General features: G+C 38.3%; 2 protein-coding genes across 3 annotated transcripts in view; both read left to right on the top strand.

The window, feature by feature from the left end:
• NELL1 (neural EGFL like 1) overlaps positions 1–21,019 on the top strand; it is an 858,172-nt gene that overhangs the window by 573,663 nt on the left and 263,490 nt on the right. The window lies entirely within an intron of this gene.
• Positions 2,037–3,203, top strand: LOC103000989 (isocitrate dehydrogenase [NAD] subunit gamma, mitochondrial-like). Its single transcript, XM_028164711.1, has one exon. The coding sequence runs from the start codon at positions 2,037–2,039 to the stop codon at positions 3,201–3,203; it is 1,167 nt and encodes a 388-aa protein (XP_028020512.1).

Raw genomic sequence — 21,019 nt, 5'->3', positions numbered from 1 at the left:
TACAGATGGCAAATAAGCATATGAAAAGATGTTACACATGTCATCAGAGAAATGAAAATTAAAACAATGAGATAGGGCTTCCCTGGTGGCGCAGTGGTTGAGAGTCTGCCTGCCGATGCAGGGGACACGGGTTCGAGCCCTGGTCTGGGAGGATCCCACATGCCGCGGAACAACTGGGCCCGTGAGCCACAATTGCTGAGCCTGCGCGTCTGGAGCCTGTGCTCCACAGCGGGGGAGGCCACGACAGTGAGAGGCCCGCGCACCGCGATGAAGAGTGGCCCCCGCTTGCCGCAACTGGAGAAGGCCCTCGCACAGTAACGAAGACCCAACACAGCCATAAATAAATAAATAAATAAATAAATAAATAAATAAATAAATAAATAAAAGAGTCAGTGCAGGGCTAGACTCTCTAAAGCCCACCCCTTCCTTAAAAAAAAAAAAAAAAACAATGAGATACCACTACAAACCTATTAGAATGGCCAAAATCTGGAACATTGACAACACCAATGCTGGCAAGGATGTGGAACAGCAGGAATTCTCATTCATTGCTGGTGGGAATGCAAAATGGTACAGCCACTTTGGAAGACAGCTTAGCAGTTTCTGACAAAACTGATCATACTTTTACCATACGATTCAGCAACTCTGCTCCTTGCTATTCACCCAAATGAGCTGAAAACTTATGTCCACACAAAATTCGCACATGGATGTTTATAGTAGCTTTGTTCATTGTTCACAAAACTTGGGAACAACCAAGATGTGCTTCAGTAGGTGAATAGATAAACTGTGGTACATCTAGACACTGGAATTTTATTCAATGCAAAAAAGAAATGCGTTACAGAGCCATGAAAAAACATGGAGGAAACTCTAATGCATATTACTAAGTCAAAGAAGCCAATCTGAAAAGGCTACAGAGTGTATGATTCCAATTATACAACATTCTGGGAAATACACAACTCTGGAGACTAAAGAGATAGGTGGTTACCAGTGGTTGCAGAGAGGGAGGGATGAAGAGACAAAGCAGAGAGGATTTTTAGGACTATGAAACTACTCTATATGAATCTACTAGATGATATATGTCATACATTTCTCTAAACTCAGAGTTTGCAACATGAAGAGTGAACCCTAATTTAAACAATGGATTTTAGATGATAATGAGATGTCACTGTAGTTTCATCAGTTGTAACAAATGTACCACTCTGTGTAGGATCTTGATAGCTGGGGAGACTGTGCCTTTGTAGAGGCAAGGAAATCTTGTTTTTTTTGGTATTACTTTCAAGTTTAATTATTAAATAACTGAGAAAAATTGGTAGAAGTTGATGGACTATAAAACAAATGTAATAAAGATAAATAATATCAATAGAAAGTTTTCTGTAATCAAGAACTAAATTGTTACCAAAACAAATTTCAGATCCCATCAATAGCTTTAATTAATTAAAACAACTGTAATTGAAGTTATAAATAGGCCCTTGGATTGTTTCCTAGTGCAATTAATGGAGAATAATAAATTGTCTGAACTTATTAGAAAAAGATTTAAATTTCCAACAGACCTGACATGAAGTGCTAATCCCAGTGAAGGAAACATATTACTTGGGAGAAGGTATTAACAATGGTGTGCTGGTACTTGTTTAATAGCTAGCTTTCTGGGGAAAAAAATAAACAAAAGGGCTGATTTGTAGTTTTGAGGCAAGGAAAGCTTTGTATGGGAAATCTCTATACCTGCCATTCAATTTTTCTGTGAACCTAAAAGTGTTATAAAATATGAAGTCTATTTTTAAGTATATCATATGGGTACATTGAATGTGCTTAATGGATTGTCCAATTCCAAAGTGTATTTTCTACTCTATAACACATCTCCTTGTGACTAGTACTCTGTCTCTCACTGCAGTAGAATGTCTGTCCAAAATAGAGTACAAGGAAGGAGAGACAACTGAGACCGAGGCAAGAATTTTGGATCTAGAATTCCACCAAAAGAAGCCAGTTCAAGCCAAGAGGAAAAGCACGTATTTTTACATAAATTAAATCTCCACTTATGGATCATGGCACTGAAGATGCTGACAGCTGCCAGGTGCTCTGTGAAGGCCGTGTTCCCACCAAGTATTCTAGGCCATTCTTGGGAGATTTTCCTTGGCCGTGAGACCTCACTGAGGAGCTTCTCTTTTAAACACAACATTCCTCCAGCAGCTAAGTATGGTGGGTGGCATGCTGTGACTATGATTCCTGGGGATGGCATTGGACCTGAACTTATGCTGCACATCAAGAATGTGTTCAGACATGTGTGTGTGCCCGTGGACTTTGAGGAGGTGCAGATTACCTCCACTTCTAGTGAAGAGGAAGAAGTTCACAGCGCCATCATGGCAGTCCATCAAAACCACGTGGCCTTAAAGGGCAACTTTGAAACTGACTACAACCTACCCCCATCTCACAAATCACAAAACAGTGTGTTTCGCAGTACTCTAGATCTCTATGCTAACGTCATTCATTTTAAGAGTCCACTAGGTGTGGAAACTAGGCATAAGAACATAGACATCTTAGTTGTTCGGGAAAGCACAGAGGGTGAATACAGCAACCTGAAACATGAGAGTGTGAAAGGAGTGATAGAGAGCCTAAAGATCACTCCTAAGGCCAAGCCTTTGCATGTTGCTGAATATGCTTTCCAGCTGGCTCAGCAGATGGAGTGCGAGAAACTGACGGCTGTGCACAAGGCCAACATCATGAAACTGGGAGATGGTCTCTTCCTCCAGTGCTGTAGGGAGGTGGCATCCTGCTATCCTCAGCTCATTTTTGAGGGCATGATTGTGGATAACACCACCATGCAGCTGGTATCCTGGCCCCAGCAGTTTGATGCCATGGTGATGCCCAGTCTTTATGGCAACATTGTCAATAACGTCTGCACAGAGTTGGTTGGGGGAGCAGGCCTTGTGCCTAGTGCCAACTATGGCCACATACACGTGGTGTTTGAAATGCCCTCAAGGCAATCAGGCAAGACTATAACCAATAAGAATGTGGCCAACCCTACTGCCATGCTGCTGGCAAGTTGTATCATTCTGGATTACCTCAAGCTCCATTCCTATGCCACCTCCATTCGTATTGCAGTCTTGGCATCCATGGAGAACAAAGGCATCCAAACTCCAGACATTGGAGGCCAGGATACCACATCGGATGTCATTCAAAATGTCATAGATGACATCAGTGTTGCCAATTAAACAGTCAGTGCCTTAGAGGCTGAGCTAGCCTTCAAATTCCTTCCTGTCCCACACTTTACGTTGCTCTACCCAGTCAGAAAGCCCAGCCAGCTTGGCTAATGTGGACTCTAGAATAAACTACCTCCTGTTCCAACTCAGAAGAGGTAGGGGGAGGGAATCAAGTCTGATTTTTTTTCTATTAAATTTGAATGCCATAAATGCCACAAACATTGCTGTTTTAAATTAGCCATACCTATTTTGTCGTATATGTATTGAGGAATTCCTCTCTATTTTAATCCACGATTCACACTTTTCTATGAGATGATACAGTGAATAAATCAAAGTTGTTCGTAGAGTCCTGGGCCTTTTCCAGAACTTGGCACGCTGATTTTCTCTTATCTGGGTCATTAAAATTCTGCAAACCAGCCTGCTAAGGAGTCTGGCTTCTCTCTAGAGGTTGTTAATGAGTTAATTGGTGCAATAAAGTTTGCCTACAAAGTATACATTGTCATTTTAATAATAAATAAGGTACCATAAAGCTGAGCTAGTTCAGAATGCTTCTACTCCCTCCTAGATATCCTATGTTTTCCCCTGGTCTTGTTTATGTGAGGAAGGAATTTTTGCCGGTGTAATTTTTCACACATGGGCATCTCTGAGTACCGCAGCACTCCTGGAAAGGGGGTTCTTGAATTCCTTCCTTGAGCCTCTAAGCTCAAGAGTCTAGACATTATATACCCAGTTAACAGGCACTGGGCCCATGACTCTTTGCTATACAAGTAGAACCATGGACTGTAAACTCCATGCTCACTGCTTTACAATCTTCCATGGTTTACTTTCTTTTAATCTCTCTTTCAAAGAGAGAATGTACATAAGAAAATGAAAAACCCTGAGCTCGTTTGAATGTTTACTGTCATTTTATTATAATATATTTTATTTACAGTAATTCTAAGGTCATAGGTGGGAGAAACACAAACAAAAATGATAATTTTATTAGTGCTGGGAAATATTTATTACTCAAGTAGGAAATAAAAGCAATGACTATAAAAATTTATAGTAGTTTTATCGGCAGGAATAGCTTGCAGATAGAAGGGAGATTGAGAAAAATAGTAAATCCTTAATAATATTTTGGAAACCTCTGTGTCTCAGCTATAACCCTTGGATCCTGCCATGGTTCTTGGGCCATAAGTTAAAGACATTGGACTGAGACCTAAAAAAGTCCTTATGGTTTCCAAAAGACTCTGTCTTATCATATTACCTTAATCTCACCTATCCTCATTATGTATAACGTCAGGGCTCAGGGTTTGGAAAACCAAACGCTAGTTTGAGGGGATTTAATTTGAGGAGGAAATGACTACCTTCAACCCTATCTAGAAGTCTTTCTTGAAGAACAAGGCAAGCAGGGAGAAGTCAATTATAAAATAATGATGGTATTCCTTTTATTGGACACTAGACATGTCATTGGCCATGGCTGCCACTGACCTGTATGGTGCTTTCCTCTGGGCAGATATAGACCTGGAACCAGAGGCATGGCTTGATGAGTGGAGAAGGGATGGATTTTTGGCTTGAAGTCCCCCTACCTCCAATGCTACATGAGCCCATACTACCTTAACCCACTCTCCCCACTCTGTACCCCTTTCTCTCATGGCTAGGGAAATTTACTCATCGCACAACCAGCCCAACTGCAGATAGTAGCCCAACTATTGGCTTTTATCTGACAATGGGAATTTATGCTGTTAGGTACATTTGAGCTGAAGTTTCCCCTCTCTGTTGAAGATGATTGTTTCCAAAATCTTCCCATAGTTTTTGGGCCAGACCGCTGTGATGGCACCTAGTACACCATAGTGGAATTTTCCATTTATCAGTATTTGATATTCCCACTTAGCTGTGAACATCTCTAGGGCAAATACCATGTATTCTTTTTCCTTGTCCTCTGTATCCCCTAACATAATGACTGGTACATACAAAATAAGTAATATGTTTATTGAATCAACCAAAAAATGAATGATATGGGTGACACTGCCTAACATTTCTTATATGTAACATGAGATAATAACTGTACCTACCTCATAGTGTTGTTGGGAAAATAGAGCAAGAAAATACACATAAAGCTGGTAGCACTGTGCCTATCCAATGGAAAGTGCTTGGTGTAGTTTATAAATTATTATTTTCATTAGTATCCATTTTATACCATTCTAAAAGCTAGTTCTGAGGAGAACTGGGAAATGATATTAATTCATTACTGTCTTTGGAACTTACTGGATAAGTTACTTTACCTATAATTCTATTATGGGTTTATAACTGACTTTCAACTAGGGTAGCAAACCATATCTGCTCATTCATCAAGTCCCCTTATCTCTCTCCTTTTTATTTCTTGAATCCAGCCATCTCTCTTCTTTCGCACTTACCCCTCCTTTCTCATTAGCCTTTCTCATCTTTGGTGACTTCCCAATCTCTGTTTCTTCTCTACCTTGTGTCCTGCCTTAAATCTATTTCTACAGTGCACTCAGCCTGAACTTTCTAAAAGGGAAATAGGATCATGTCACTTCCTTACCTAACACTTCTCATTCAACAGCTTTCCTTTGGCCTTGAAAGAAAGTCAACTGAGCACAGCATGAAAGACCTTCCGTATTCTGATCTCTACTTCCTTCTCCAGGTTCACCATTTCTACCCCCTCTCCCCATCCCAATAACAACACAAAGTGGCACAAGAGAGTGCAAGCAGAGCTCATTGTCAAAGAGGCATGTATTCGTTCTAGTTCAGGCCTTTGTATGTGGTCTTGCTTCTTCTCCCCTTCAGGAGATGATCTCCTTGTCATCTAGAGGACTAGATGTAACTGTCACCACCTTTGGGAAGCCTCCCTTGACTAGCTCTTTCCATTCCCTGCTGAGATTGAAGGGAGGAACTGCCAGTTCCCCCAGAGTCCTCTGTGTATCCAACTTAGTGTTTTTCTCTCCAGTTGTCATTACATGCTTTCCTTCCCATCAACCTTACTACACAATGTGTTCCTTGGCAACAGGAGCAATTGAGTCATTGATCACTATAGCATCAGCACCTAGGACAGGGACAAGCTCTTAGCGTATGCTCATTCTAAATATTAATGGAAGGAAGATAGGAAGGAAGGCCAAAGGAAGGAAGAAAAGAATGGACTGAGTTACCAGGTAGGAGCGGAGGATTGGAAGAACTAATCTATTGGAAAATTCTCCTGTTTGGCTCCAGTCTATGAACCTTTACAAGATTGCTTCTCTCTAGAGAGCACTAAAGCCCTCAAGGCCATAAAACGGGTAGTTGGCAGGCGGCCTCTGTTTCTTGAGAAGATTTCTGTACTATTGTTACATAATTTTATCTCAGGCTTTGTCAGTTTATTCTGCTTTGTTTAAAGCTAAATCCTGCTATCAATAAATATCAATACAAAGTTGGACAGCTAAACAGTATCACTCTGTAAATATCTCTCCTCACCACCATCTTCATAGACTTGGTTTTCTAGAAGGATGTTTTAACATTCTTACTTCAGCTTTTTGGTATTCAAAATCTTGTTAGGGGACATCTCTGAATTTTGGGGAAAACAATGAATCTGTTTAAAATGTCAACAAGGGAAGATTCCTCTAAGAACCAGGAAAACGTGTGTTTTTCACCATGAATTTGTGCCCTTCTTCTACTAGATAATGTGAGGTATTTAATCAATTGAAAGTTTCCCTCATTGCCTTGGCTACTAGCAGGCACAGAAAAAAGCCTTCAGCATTTTTTTCCTCTCTGAAATTTTCTCTTGTCATTCTGTTACTTGATTTTAATGTATTTTGCTCTATTAATTTCATTTTCTTATATTTTGTTTTACTGTAAGCCACTTAAATCACAATTAAGGAACACAAAAGGAGAGGTGGGTTCTTCACCTTTTCCTTCTTTTCCTTCATTCTAGTTCATTTTCAGCATTGGCATCAGACAAATCTCCTTAAAGCAGTATTTAGATTGCCATTACTCTGTTCCCTCAATTTGTAATGTGTTTAAAACCCTCCATAATTTTAGCTCACACTGTCTTTCCACTCTTAGATGTTCCAGTTTTCCTAGATAATGTTCCAGGCAATATAGATACCTTCATTTACCTAAGTACAACCTTTTCTTTTCCTTCTATGTAATGTAATTCCTCTCATTAAGGAATTTCCCAGTTGAGTCTCTGCCTATTACAAGTCTACCCATTATTCAAGGTTCCAAAAGTACTTCCTTTATGAGAAGGTTTCTGATTACCCCCATCCAGATATACTCCCCTTATCCTCTCTGAATGAACAAAACCCTTTTATTGGACTTTTGAACTCATTCATTTCACATTTTGTCTTGTATTTTTTATCTACTTGACTTGAGCCTTAGTAAATTATATGCTCCTTGAGGATAGGGATATTTTAGCCCATGTTCTGGATCTTGTATTACTCAACATAGTGCATTGTATGTAGTAGGTACTAATTAAATACATGCCAAGTTGGATTGAAGATAATAATGATTTTAGCTAATAATTTTTTTGTGTCTTATGTGTCATGCATAATTCTTCATGCTTTGCATGAAGAATTTTATTTAATTCTCATATTAGATGAGAATTTTATTTAATTCTCAGATGATTATTATTGTATTCCCAATTTTATAGATGAGAAAACTGAGGCATGTAGAGGTTAAAAAATTGGTCTAAGGTCACACAACTAACAGGTGGTGAAGCCTGAGTTCCAGTTCTGGCACTGTGGCTCTAGAACCCAGGTGTTTAAATGGTCATGAGGGTTTGTACATGGTGAATTTCTCAAACTCTTATATGAAAGTGGATTAGGTTTCAGCAATAGATCTCTTTTCATTATACCACAGCTATCTCCTAATGTAATCTATAGGAAAAGTTATTGCTAATGTTTTTTGAACCCTTAATATGTGTTAGGCACTGTCCTAGATGGTTTACATATATTAACTCATTTAATCCTCATATGAGCCAATTATATTGACAAAGAAACCGAAGCACAGAAAAGGTAACTGACTTCCTCAAGGTCAATCAGATTGTAAATAGTGGAGCCAGGATTAAAATCAAGCCAGTGGCACCAGTGTCTAACCACTATTACTAAACTGCTTCCCCATATTTTAGGTTGTCTAGATAGCCCAGGATGAGAAAGGCAGAATATCCAGATAATCAGGAGAATAGTGCCAGAATCAAGCATCACATATTGAACATGGTAAATCAAATAGTCGAACTGCTTCTTTGTAGTAATGGCAGATTAAAAAAAGACAAAATATGGAAAAGAAATGATGTGCTGTTGAAACAAGAGAATAAAATAATGATAGGAAGTGGAAAAGAAATGCTGAATTTTGCAAAGAGGAGAATTTTGAATAAATTTATCCAGTTCTGGATCATTACAGAGGTTGCAAGAAACTGACAGTATTACTGGGGGCTCAGCTGGGAATATGTAAAATATCTGCGGGAAGCTGTTACAGAGCTAGAAATTTTTTGAGGGGGGACACTTGGTTCTTGGAGTTTGTCTGACAACTTGCATAACCTGGGGACTCAATGCAGTAAAGTCTTCTTCATATCGAAATGAATTTGCTTATGCTGACTTGGGAAGCTACATATATTGCATTTGCGATTGCTCTAAGAAATGCAAGGAAAAGAGAAAAGAGACACATTGAAAATGGAAAACAAAAATGACTCAACTTCACAAAGCAATTTAAAAATTGGAATATCTTGTTACCAATGTTGCAAATGCTTAAAAACCAACACAGCCTGAGTAAAAACAGTGTCTACTGAGAAAGACACTAGTCTGGGCTTTCATCTGCTTAAGCATCTGGTTTGCTAGAGCTAATGCCAAATTTAGTTCACGCCAAATAGATGTAAATGAATGGTTGTTGCCACAAGGGAGAAAGAAAATATTGTGTTATGTTCAAATACAAGGTATTTTTCCCCTTTTTTATCCCTCAGAAAAAAGGAATTCCCTTAAATTCAAATTCTTATAATGTTCTTATAGTAACAGGTGTTCTGTCAGTTCTTTGATTTTGAATGACAAAGTATTTGGAGTAGGGAAGAGAGGACATTAGCTATGCCAGTTTGGGGCTTTTATAGAAATTATCTGTAGAATAAATTTTTAAAGGAGGCAAAAAAAAATCCCTCAACAAAAAATGAGTCATTATTCCTGGGAGCATATTGTCATAATTGCAAGTATTGAGTGTCATTATATATGTGCCTTTTAAAAATCACTTAACGACAAATTTCAGGTTTTGGTCACACTGGAGATCACATATATTTACCTACTAGACAAATGGGGAAATAAATCCTAATATTATACGATTGGATTCTTTTGACTTTGCTTGAGATTTCCAATGAAAGCATCAAATACAGATTCAAAAAGTGCTTTATCTCAAACAACTTAGACAGATGGGATAATGATAAGTTTGGAAAACTTTAGAGAACTTGAAAAATGACTCTGGGTTGGGGAAGACCTTGAGGTCAAGATTCATGGGACGAGATTAAATGAAATTATTTCAATGTCATGGTAAAGGAAAAAGTAATAATTCTAAATTAATCTATTATTTAATATCACCTATTAAATAATGCATTCAATACAACTATGTGTAATAACTGAATCCATAAATCAAATAGTATGCATAGATAGTCATCTAATTAATATGTCCCTCAGAGTTATTCAACTTTGCCCAGAATATCTTTTCTTCCTGCTTTCTTTTTTAGATCTTATCACTGATAAAAAGGGAATCATTTTCCTTATATTTGGAGTTGCTTCCTATTTAGGCATTTACATTATCTCCTAAATGGAACATGGGAAATGAGAAAAATAAAAGAAAATAGATTTTGAAGTTATTGTGCAGAAATCTATAATAGCAAAGGAAGAAGTCGAGATTTCTGGATATATTAGTAGTATTGTGGAAAGAAATACAAAGGAATTTCAAATGAAATAATATTTAACTATTTAAGGCTGTGGCTGGAGCCATACCTAGGGTACTTCATCTAGGTTTGATTTTTCAGTTTGAGAAAAGATGTAATTTCTGTGAAAAAGCATGGTGTCACAAATCAACTATATGCCAAATACCAGAAAAAGAGGTTGGAAAGCCTGGTTTATAAATAACGTGTTTACTCCATGATAAGAAAAGTCTCTGGGATTGATCCTTTTCAAGGTATTTGTGTTGTGATGGAATTAGGTTATTTGGATGCCAATTTTATTCTTGCCAGCAGCAAGGTACTTGTTGCACAGTAACTTCACCCATCTGTTCTTTTACTTATTCACTTGTTCCTCAGTGTTGTTTGTCCTCCATTGAACACTTGCTTTGAGCTGGGTGCTGTGCAAACCACTGAGGGTGCAGCTTGCCTATCAATGTCCTTTCTCTCGAGGATCCCTCGGGGCTAAGGGAATCAACAATCATCCAGGAATTACAGTCATACCTCGTTTTATTGTGCATCACTGTATTGTGTTTTTAACAACTTGAAGTTTAGTGGCAACCCCACATCAAGCAAATCTGTTGACACCATTTTTCCAAAGGCATTTGCTCACTTCGTGTCTCTGTATCGTTTTGCTAAAATTCTTGCAATATTACAAATGTTTTTATTAGTATATTTGTTATGGTGATCTGTGATCAGTGATCTTTGATGTTATGATTGCAAAAAGATTACGACTTGCTGACGGATCAGATGGTGGTCAGCATTTTTTAGCAATAAATTTGTTTTTAATCAAGGTATGTACCTTGTGGTTTTAGACATAATGCTATGGTATACTTCATAAACTACAGTATGGTGTAAACATAACTTTTACATGCGCTGAGAAACCAAAACATTTGTGTGACTTGCTTTATTGCAATTTTTGCTTTATTGTGGTGGTCCGGAACTGAACCTGCAGTATCTCTGAGGTACGAAAGGGAGTGTGATAAGTATTGTAATAGAGGTATAAGCAAGGCGCCATGAGAGCACAGAAGAGGAGAAATCAGAAATCTTCCCAGAGTAAGTTGTGCCTCTATGGGGGAGAGAGGGAGAGAGAGAGAGAGAGAGAAAGAAAAAGAAAGGAGAAGTAGGAGACAGAAGGGGAGGACCCTGCCTGGGAGAGCTCTTAATACCATCACAAGCCACTTATCTGCCCATTACCTGATACTCACAGCTTTTACTCTGAACTCCCTTCCTTTCTTATTTTGCATGTAATTACTGTTAAACTCATTTTACCTACAACGCCTTGCCCTAATGATGTTTATCTAAAAGGTAAGATTTTCAAGGTTTAAGGGGAGCATCTGATTTTTCTGTGAAGTGATTTTTTTGGAATGAACTCTTCACATTGATTAATGAACCTGACTAGACCTCTCATCGTAGTTGACTCTAATTCTTGTGATTAGGAAGATTTATTATTTTTCTTAAGCTCCTTCTCAGCCCAACAGCTGCTCTTCAAAGGCTTTCTGTTCTTTTTCATGTTTTTCTCTGTCAGTATCTCTGTGAGCACGGTTCGTCATTTTGTTCTTCCCAGCACCCTTCTTGTTTCCTTCATCTCTCTCAAATGCCTCCTTGATAGTGAACTTGATCTCTAGAAACATGTCATCTTTTCTTCCTTGATGATCAGCTCCAGAGTGAACTCCCTGCTCTGATACCATTTTGATTTCTCACTCCTTCTGGAAATGGCCTTGCATTTCGTTTGACATTGTATCTGTTGCCCTCCTCAATCATCTTTCATTCTAATGGCAGTGGCATCATCTACTCCCCTGTTGGCCCTGGGAAGCTGCCTATAGGCTAGGCTCTCCCTGGGGTCTGTCGTAGTTGCACATACCTCTTCTCTGTCATGGTAGCAAAAGGCATGCCCATGGCTCGAACATTCACCACACGCCTCTGGTTCAGGTAAATAAGCAAACCACCACAACAGCATTTCCAGTGAGAATAACCTTATCACTGTTCCACCTGATATTTTCATCTTCTTTTTCCAAGAAGCCACCTTTCTACAAAAAAGATTGTCAAACTCTTGATCTTCTCCAGTGAGCCTATTTCCTGTCTGTTTAGAGCACTCCAGAAATGGGCAGCTGAGGGTATTAGCATTACTTGGCCATGGTTATTGTTTTTCTCCAGATTGACAGATGCTTTTTATAGAATCCAGCTGAATTTCATTGGAAAAGAGCTTAAAATGCACAGGAGGAGGAAAGTACTTCTCTCAGGATCCCTGCTGAGCTGATAACAGTCTATGCGAAGTCATCTATTTAAACAGAAATAAACATGCCTTAGGATTCCAGGAGCCTATTTTCAGCTTTATTAAGCTATTTTCGGGTTTATTAAGAAATCTGTGTTTAATTTTTCCAAACATCTTCAGTGTTGTTCATTTAGCTTTTCTCTGTTTGTGGATCAGTTAGAACCCTTGATGAGAACGCAGACTTGGAATTCTGCTCCTTATGGAAACACAATGCATTCAGAGAAGAATAAAGAACCTGGAAGACTTCTGAGGGCCTAGGCAGAAACTTGTACTTAACTGGCTTTTCATGGGGAAAAGTATTCCTAGTCAGATGTTGCCTGTGCCAGGGTCCTGGAAGATTTCACTGTTGGGTATTTTTTTCCTTTTAAAAGGTCCCTCGGATTTATACAGATTGGCTGCCTGTAATAAGTCATACACTGCTCTAGGCCAGGGTCAGCTGTGTGTGTGTGTGTGTGTGTGTGTGTGTGTGTGTGTGTGATAGTAAATATTGTAGGTGTTGTGGGCTATGTGGTCTCTGTTACAAGTATTCAATGCTGTCATTTTAAAGCAACAGGAGCCACAGACAATAAGTGTGACTGTGTTCTAATAAGACTTTACTTATGGACACTGTAATTTAAACTTCACATAATTTCCACGTCATGTAATATGACCCTGATATCATAGGACTTTCATTTGCCAGAAGGGAAATTAGGCAGTGAGCCTGCAAACACAAATAATGAACATTTTGTCAAGTTCTAAGGGAGGAAGAAAGAAAACAAAACAAAACAAGGGTACTGTAACTGAGAGCAACTGGTGGTTGAAGGACTGAGGATGTGGGTTGCTTGAGCTAATCAGGGAAGGCTTTTCTGAGGTGGCATCTGAGCTGATCTCTGAACGATGCCTGAGAGACATGTGAACATCTGGTGCAAGTAGCAGGAACAAGGAAGGGAAAGCACTGAGTCAGGGAGAGCTTCGGGCATTTGAAGAAGCAGGACGACTGGTTTCACTGGAGAGGACATTGCGGAAGGGAAAGAGGAGGGCCAGGCAATGAGAGAGGGATGTGGTGATGGTCAGCTAGGATTCTGGCTCAGATGAAGGGCTTTGGGATTCATTCAGGTACCAGTGCTAGACCATAGGTAGGTTTAAAGTTGGAGAGTGATGGGAAATGGTTTAAGAATTTGGACAGGTCACTTTGGCTGCTGGGTGGATGAGAGATTGTGGTGGGGGAATGAGAGTGGAGGCCAGGTGGTCGGGAAAAGTGGTTAGGAGGCTTGTCTGAAATAGAGTCTTTTCCATTTACTTTCTTAACACTTTTCTTAAGGTCTGGATCTGACAGAGGCTAAGGAGAAAGTGAGGAAAAGTGATACAATAATAGCTCAGGTTGAATTACCAAATGAGATTTGCATCAATAACACTACCAAGAAATTAAGTCCATAATATACTCTGTAATGGCCTATATGGATATGGAAAACGAATCTAGAAAAGAGTGGATATATGTGTATGTATAGCTGATTCACTTTGCTGTATACCTGAAACTACCATAACATTATAAATCAACTATACTCCAATAAAAATTAAAAGAAAAATTTTTTAAAAAAGAAATTAAATCCACATTATTTCTATTACCTCAGCAATGCCCACAATGACAGCTGACTATCTTGTGGGGGCTTGCTAGGTGTGGCAATATTTCATTTCATGTTCACAGAAATTCTGTGAGGTTGGTGTCTTTATCCACTCTATAGATGAAGAAACTAAATTGTAATAGGTTCTGCAATGAGCCAAGAGGTCTCAAAACTGGTAGGTGGAAGAGGGAGTCTAGGACCCATGCTTGTCTGACTCTTAAGTATGTGATCTTTTCCTTTATGTTTCAGTTATCTGTTACTGCACATCAAACAACCTGGAGTGCTGTGGCTTAAAACAACAATGGTTTATTCTTTCTTGTGATCTTGGGGTTGGCTGGGCTCAGTGAGCGGTTCTTCTGCTCAGTGTGTTGTTAGCTGGGATTATGCGTGAGGCTACCATCAGGTGGTGGCTCATCCAGGGCATGGAACGTCCAAGATAATCTCATCCTCATGGCTGGCAGTTGATGCTAGTTGGCTGAGGCATCTCTGTTCTCCTCCATGTGACATCTCAGCCATCGTTAGGCTAGACAGGCTTTCTTACTGCATGATGGATGCACTCCGAAAGGGAGCAATGCAGAAAGACAAGCCAGCCCCAATGTGTAAGTGCTTATCAAGCTCTGCTTCTATGACACTCATTGAGGTCATTACCTCAGAGCAAGTCATACCGCCAAGCCCAAAATTAAAGTGAAAAGAGAGGGACTTCCCTGGCGGTCCAGTGGTTAAGACTCCACGCTTCCAATGCATGGGATACGGGTTCGATCCCTGGTCGGGGAGCTAAGATCCCACATGCCGTATGGTATGACGCAGCCAAAAAATACAGTAGAATAGAATAGAATACAATACAATACAATAGAATACAATAGAATAGAATAGAAGTGAAAGGAGATTCTACATGAGAGATGGTTTCATTAGGATCCACCAATAACAATGACATTGTTATTCTAGCTTCTGCCTTTATACAGAAATATATGGAAACTATTTCCTCTTTTGTGATATATCAGGACTCTTCTCAGCAACTAAGGATAAGCCAAGGCACCAGATATGTATGGACCCATGTGTTGACCAGACATTTATTGTTCCATAATAGTTATTGTTCCTACTATGAGTGAAGCTAGGAACAGTGTGCTAGGAATTGTGAGTAAAGAAAAACTGGCTCTTTTCTCAAGGTGATTAGAGTCTAGAAGAAAGCATGTCAGATGAGTACCTAAAAAATACAGATGTGTGTTTGTGGATAGAAATATACCTTAAGATATATTTCAAATTGCTCTTATTGGAGGCCTGGATAAATTTCAGAAAGACGTTCTTCTTAAAAAAATATACCTTTTTCCAGGTTGGTATGATTTTTTATATCGTGGAAGAAATTGAAGCATTTATTCTTCCAGAAAATTAGAGGGCACTGTGAAAAGTCAATTTTTGTCAAAGATGAACTAATGTCCAAGTCCACTATTTTAAGAAGGAGAACTGCATCTGCTACCATTACCTCCAGCTTTGTTTGATCTCTGAAACCTTCTAGCAGTCAGCTTCCTATAAAAAACAACATAAAAAAGCCACTGGCATGAAAGCTTCTAATTTACTCATCACATGTATGACAGATCTCTAAGCAGTATAAACTTTTACATATAGTAGATGCTCATTTAATGTTAATATCTAAGCTGGCATCTGCTGTTCATTGTCATGGTATAGGAGTTTGGTATTCTAATGAGATTTAAAAACAAACAGAAAGATACAGTAGCATTTAACATGTGCTTACAATATTTCAGGCACCGTCAAAATGTCTTCTATGTATCATTTCCTCTTGCCTTTGTGCATGTCTGTGATGTAGGTACTGTAATTATCTTCATTTTCTAGGTAGAAAAGTTTTAGGGAAAAGAGTTGAGTAACGTGTCCAAGAGACAGGCCTTGAGCCTTGGACCTTTTGATTCCCAAACCCATTCTTTTTACCCCATACGTAACACAGATGTAGCAAGAGCTTCTAATGGGGAAGAACATTGGAATGGCCTTCAGGAGACTTGAGTTCTAGTCCTTTGGGCTGAACTAACTAACCATGTGATCTCAGATAAATCAACTTCTTTTACTTGAAAAATAAAATTTAACTCTCTTCTCTAAAGCACAGACATTTGCAGCCCATATTTTTATGCTAATTTAGAGCCTACATTTTCTTCACAGCTTACATTGTATCTTCTGTACTCCTAATCTCCCTTATCCTACTGTGGTTTTTTGTTTTGTTTTTTTACTTAGCATTTTCACCTTCTAATATTCTATATTCTGTATCCTCTGCTTAATTATTCTCCATTGTTTATCGTCTGTCTCTCCTATTCAGGGATGCAGACTCCAATGAGGACAGGGATCTTTGTCTGCTTTGCTTCAAGGTGTATCCCAAGTGCCTCCAAAAGTTCCCAGCACATGGGAGGCCCCCAATAAATTTATAGTCATTCCTCTTAGGAATGTGGCGGTGGAAGGTAGGAAGAAGCATTCCAGGACGAAGAATATGGTGTAAGAAAGGACAGTAAAACATTGGATAGCTTGGTCTTTTAAGACATTTCATTTATGTGAGGAAGCAATATGGGAAGAAGATGGACCCATGTATAGGAGGCACAGTGGAGAAGGTCTTCAGTGCCACACAAGAGAGTCCAAATTTTATTTGTTAGGTAATAGAAAGCCACTTTGATCACCAAGATTTACTAAGCCACCAAAATTCCCAGGGTGCAATCATTTGTTCTAAGAGACAAACCTTGAGGCTCAATTGTATTTTGAAGTAACATTTAACTTTCTTCTCTGAATGTATGGTGAGTCTTTCCTTGGGAATGACAGAAGGCATCAAGAAAATAAGAAATGATGTTTTACTCTGAGCTCAGTGTGAAAAATGTGCAGATGAAGATGTGTTATTCCTTATTTATGGTTATTGAATTTGAAATTTAATTTAGCAGTAAAAATCTGCTATTTAAAGGATCGTTACACTGCAAAAGACTTGAGAAGCACATAGATTCTAGGGGTACTTAGAGAATCATTTGATGCCTGTTGGGTGACAAGCATAAATGCATTCAAATTAATCATTATTGCCATTCTAGCAAGTAAAATGCAGCAATGTGTTTATCAAAAGGACGTTTCCAAGAGATAGGAAGAGAATATGATAAATAGCACAGCAAAAGGGTCATGCTACAAAGCCATGTGGTGAACAGAGGCTATCAAACTGTATCCACTGCATAGTCTAAGGCAATATAGATTTTATGTATATATTACATTTCTTATAAACATTTCATAAGCATCATTTTAAGAAAATAGCTGCATGTTTTTCTATTTTGAGCATTTACAATCATCTTAACCTTTCACACACTTTTGGACATTTCAGTTTCCAAATTCTCATAATCGTAACTAACACTGCAGTGAATATCTTAGTGCACATTTTTCCATATTGATTGTTTTCCGACGAGACCATACTCACAGTGGAATTAGTGGGTCAAGGGATATGAATTATTTTGCATCAATTCTGTCTGCTAATTTGGCTAGTGAAAACTGGTACTTGTTAATGTTTTTTTTTTTTAATTACTAATGAGGCTGAAATTATGTTGATTAGCCAGTTGTTTCCTTTTCTCTGAAATGCCTGCCCATGTCCTTGGGCCTTTTATCTATTGGAGCCTAGTGTTTTTCATTTGGATATGACACTCAGCATTCTGAATCTGCAAAGGCCAAGTCTTTGGGTCAAGCCAAATTGTCAATATAACTGAAACAATTAATCAACTCATTGGAGCAGCTGGTCAATCTCCTGATGTGATGGGTCATTTCATCCATACAAGTGGATCAATTTAGTGATACATCTGGTGGAATAAAGGTGCACCCAATAAATCATGTTAGGAAGTAGAGCTGAAAATCTGAGCATAAACTGCATCGACTAGTTCGACTTGCTCATGAGTTCGCACACATCTCCTTTCTGATTCTTTCCAAAGTATAATAATGGTGATGATGGGAAGTTCAGGAAACTTCTGTTTGTGCACTAGGAGCTTCTGCACTAATTGCAGAATATCGACCTTTTTATCTTCTTTTGAGTTGGATGTTCTGAAAACAATCTTCTCCTTGAAATTAACATCCTCGATTCTCTCCTTTCAGTGATGCTTTGCCAGATGAAACTCTCATTGACTTCATTTAATAAATGAGAAAGCTCATTCTCTCATTTATCATAGGTTGTACTCTGCACTTGGATTCATGCCAGAATCAGAGATAAGGAGATTATAAGAAAGTGTATGAAATTATGAATGCAAGGTTATTTATACTTCAGGTGAAAGAGGGGAATATTTTTTTTCCCATCTGATTCTATGGAAGTTTTTTTTTTTTTTATTAGCAGTGGTATCTTTCAACTTTACCGTTGTGACTCTGAGATGTAATAACATTTAGGGACAATAGAAGCCAAAGTCATCAGGCATAAAAGGGGTCTGAGTTTTTTTAATCTTATTTTATGCCATGAATGGAAATTAGATTCTTTAACTATAGGTTTGTTCTATGAAGAATTAGGATGTTGACAGTGTGTCTTTTCTCATTATTTCCTTTTCAGTTATGCAATTTATTTATATGTTTCTTTGGATATTTGCTCTAAAAATGAACACTCTGACTGCATTATTGCTGCATTATTGCTCTGCTTGAATGGTCCTTGGTGACTCTACATCAGGGGATACAATTTTCTCACGAAAGGTGTCATGGCTGTGAACACTGACATCTCTTTGGCTAATTAAAATTTAAAAGATGTTAGTATCCATGAAGCTTTAATAGATTTATATCTGATCTGTTATGGATGGAAATACTCCATTTAATCCATTTGCAGCTAGCCCCTAATACATACATGCATGTGTGTGTGTGTTTTTTAATGAGATAAAAGCAAATTCAGATAACAGGAAAAAATAATTAAAAGGACAGTTCCTTTTTCCTTTTACAAAATTATTTTGTACCCATTCCCAAGCACACATACATATTTACAGATACACACACACACACACACACACGTAAAGAACAGTGGCTCATGGTGAATATGTAATTGTTTTGAACTCAGGCAGACATGATTCCTTTCTAGGCAGTCTGTTCTGAACATCTATCTACAGCAATGGGGCAGAAATCTAACCACATCCCTCAAAAGCCAGCCCAGGACAGAAGCATTCATTCTGTGATCTATACCATGATAAAATGTGGTGATGCATTTCCCTAGCTTTAATTCTAAGCTAAAAGCCAAAAGCTTTTTTATGTTTTTTTCAGGAGAGAGGTTCATCTGAACCACTGCTTTAAACTAGCAGATTGAACCACAGTTCAGCAGCCTGCAGCTGAAATGGTCAAGTTGAACCCAAGATCAATTTTTAATTGGTCAGTGACAGAAGCAAGTAAAGCTAGCATTCAGAATTAATTTCTTAAAGTTATTAAGTGAGTATGGTTCTCTATTCTTATTTCGACTCAGAAGGATTCAGAGCTCTTGGTCACGGGCAGCAACCAAACTAAACAAAAAGCTTGTGTGAAACCAAGTGCTTAGCATTACTAAACCCATGTAGGAAAGATCATGGGCTGTGTAGAATCAGGCAGCTCTAGGTTGGAACCTTGGCCTTGTCACTTACCCCTGAGGGACTTTGAGAAAGTTATTCAACTGCTCCGAGTCTCAGTGTCATCATCTATAAAATGGGGATAAAACAGTAAATACCTCCTGAGGTGGTTGTAAAGCTTAAAGGAGAATCTGCATGTAAAGGAGGCTATAATGTATCACGGTATGGAGTTATCAAAGATAACAATATTGGTGGATGTAGCATCAACATTGTGTAAAAGGAAGCCAACCTGACTTGAAAATTGAGGTGCTGAGCTAAGACATCAAGGAAGAAAGCTGCTGAGAATGAGGGCAAATTAAGCCTCCCTAAACTCTCCCTCTGTGAGGGCTTCTAGGAGGTCATCCAGGGGAAATGTGACCTGTAAGACCCTGCATTTCTTTGTCAGATTTTGAAGAAATATGCCTAAAGTGTATATAGGTATGGAAATGTGATGGAACGGCATCAAATATCTCTATAAGGAATAATCGATAAGTGTCTTATTCTCTCACCATAGAGCATGTGATTCCATTTCCAAGATTATTGTCTTCTAGGAAGAAGAGAGCGTCAAGAGATTATTTTTTATTTCATTTCTATAAAATTCTGTTTTCCTTTTCTCTCCGTCCTCCCCAACATACTACCACTTCTTCAACTTTACTTTCAAGTTTTATTTAGCAGTGGGAAACCATTTTCTTATGACATTATCTTTTGATAAAATCATAAGCCACTGACATTATTTCTAATTATACACACGGTGAATGGTTTAATTTCCTCTTTGAACTGCTTAGGTGCTGTATGTCAAACATGTTTCTTTTGATCATCCCATGGGGTTGAGACCACATTATAGGAATTTCATCAAAAGGAAGAGTATTGTGGAGTAATGAGGCTCTAAAATGCCTTGAAGAAAGCAAAGTTCCTAGGTAGAGTTAACCTTCAGACAAGCCCAAGGAGCCCCCATTTTTCAGAAAATTTACTATGTGCCACATACTATGTTAAACACGTAACATATGTATACTTTTATTTCAGTTTTACATCTGCTCTTTGGAGCAAGTGTAATTTATCATAATTATCCTTATTTTATTAATTCAGAAACGTAAGGTAACATTCTCAAGGTCACATAGCCAGCAATTGGTATAACTTCTCTTTGATTACAGCTCAAACTCCAAAGCTCTCTTCCTCACCCTATACTGTCCCTTAAAGCCTAAAGAATAGTTTAAATACATATTTTCTGAATGTAACACTTTTTTTTCATTTCATACAATGATTTTTAAAATGTTTCACCTTCCGGCTCTTCATTACTCCCACTCTTCCTCAGTGACAAGATAAGAACTGATTTGAAAACAAATATTTTGTCAAGAAGAGTTCCTCTTTAGCCTTTCCTAATTGGATGAGTAAAATGGGAACTTTTAGAAAATGTAAGTTATTTTTAATCATTCATGATAAAGAACCAACTGTTCTTCATTCCAGTCATTATTCCAATGTGTATGACCTTAATGATGGAGCTTTAT

The sequence above is a fragment of the Balaenoptera acutorostrata genome, chromosome 9 (assembly GCF_949987535.1).
Source record: "Balaenoptera acutorostrata chromosome 9, mBalAcu1.1, whole genome shotgun sequence".
Lineage (NCBI taxonomy): Eukaryota > Metazoa > Chordata > Mammalia > Artiodactyla > Balaenopteridae > Balaenoptera > Balaenoptera acutorostrata.
This window is presented reverse-complemented; position numbering and strand designations above follow the sequence as displayed.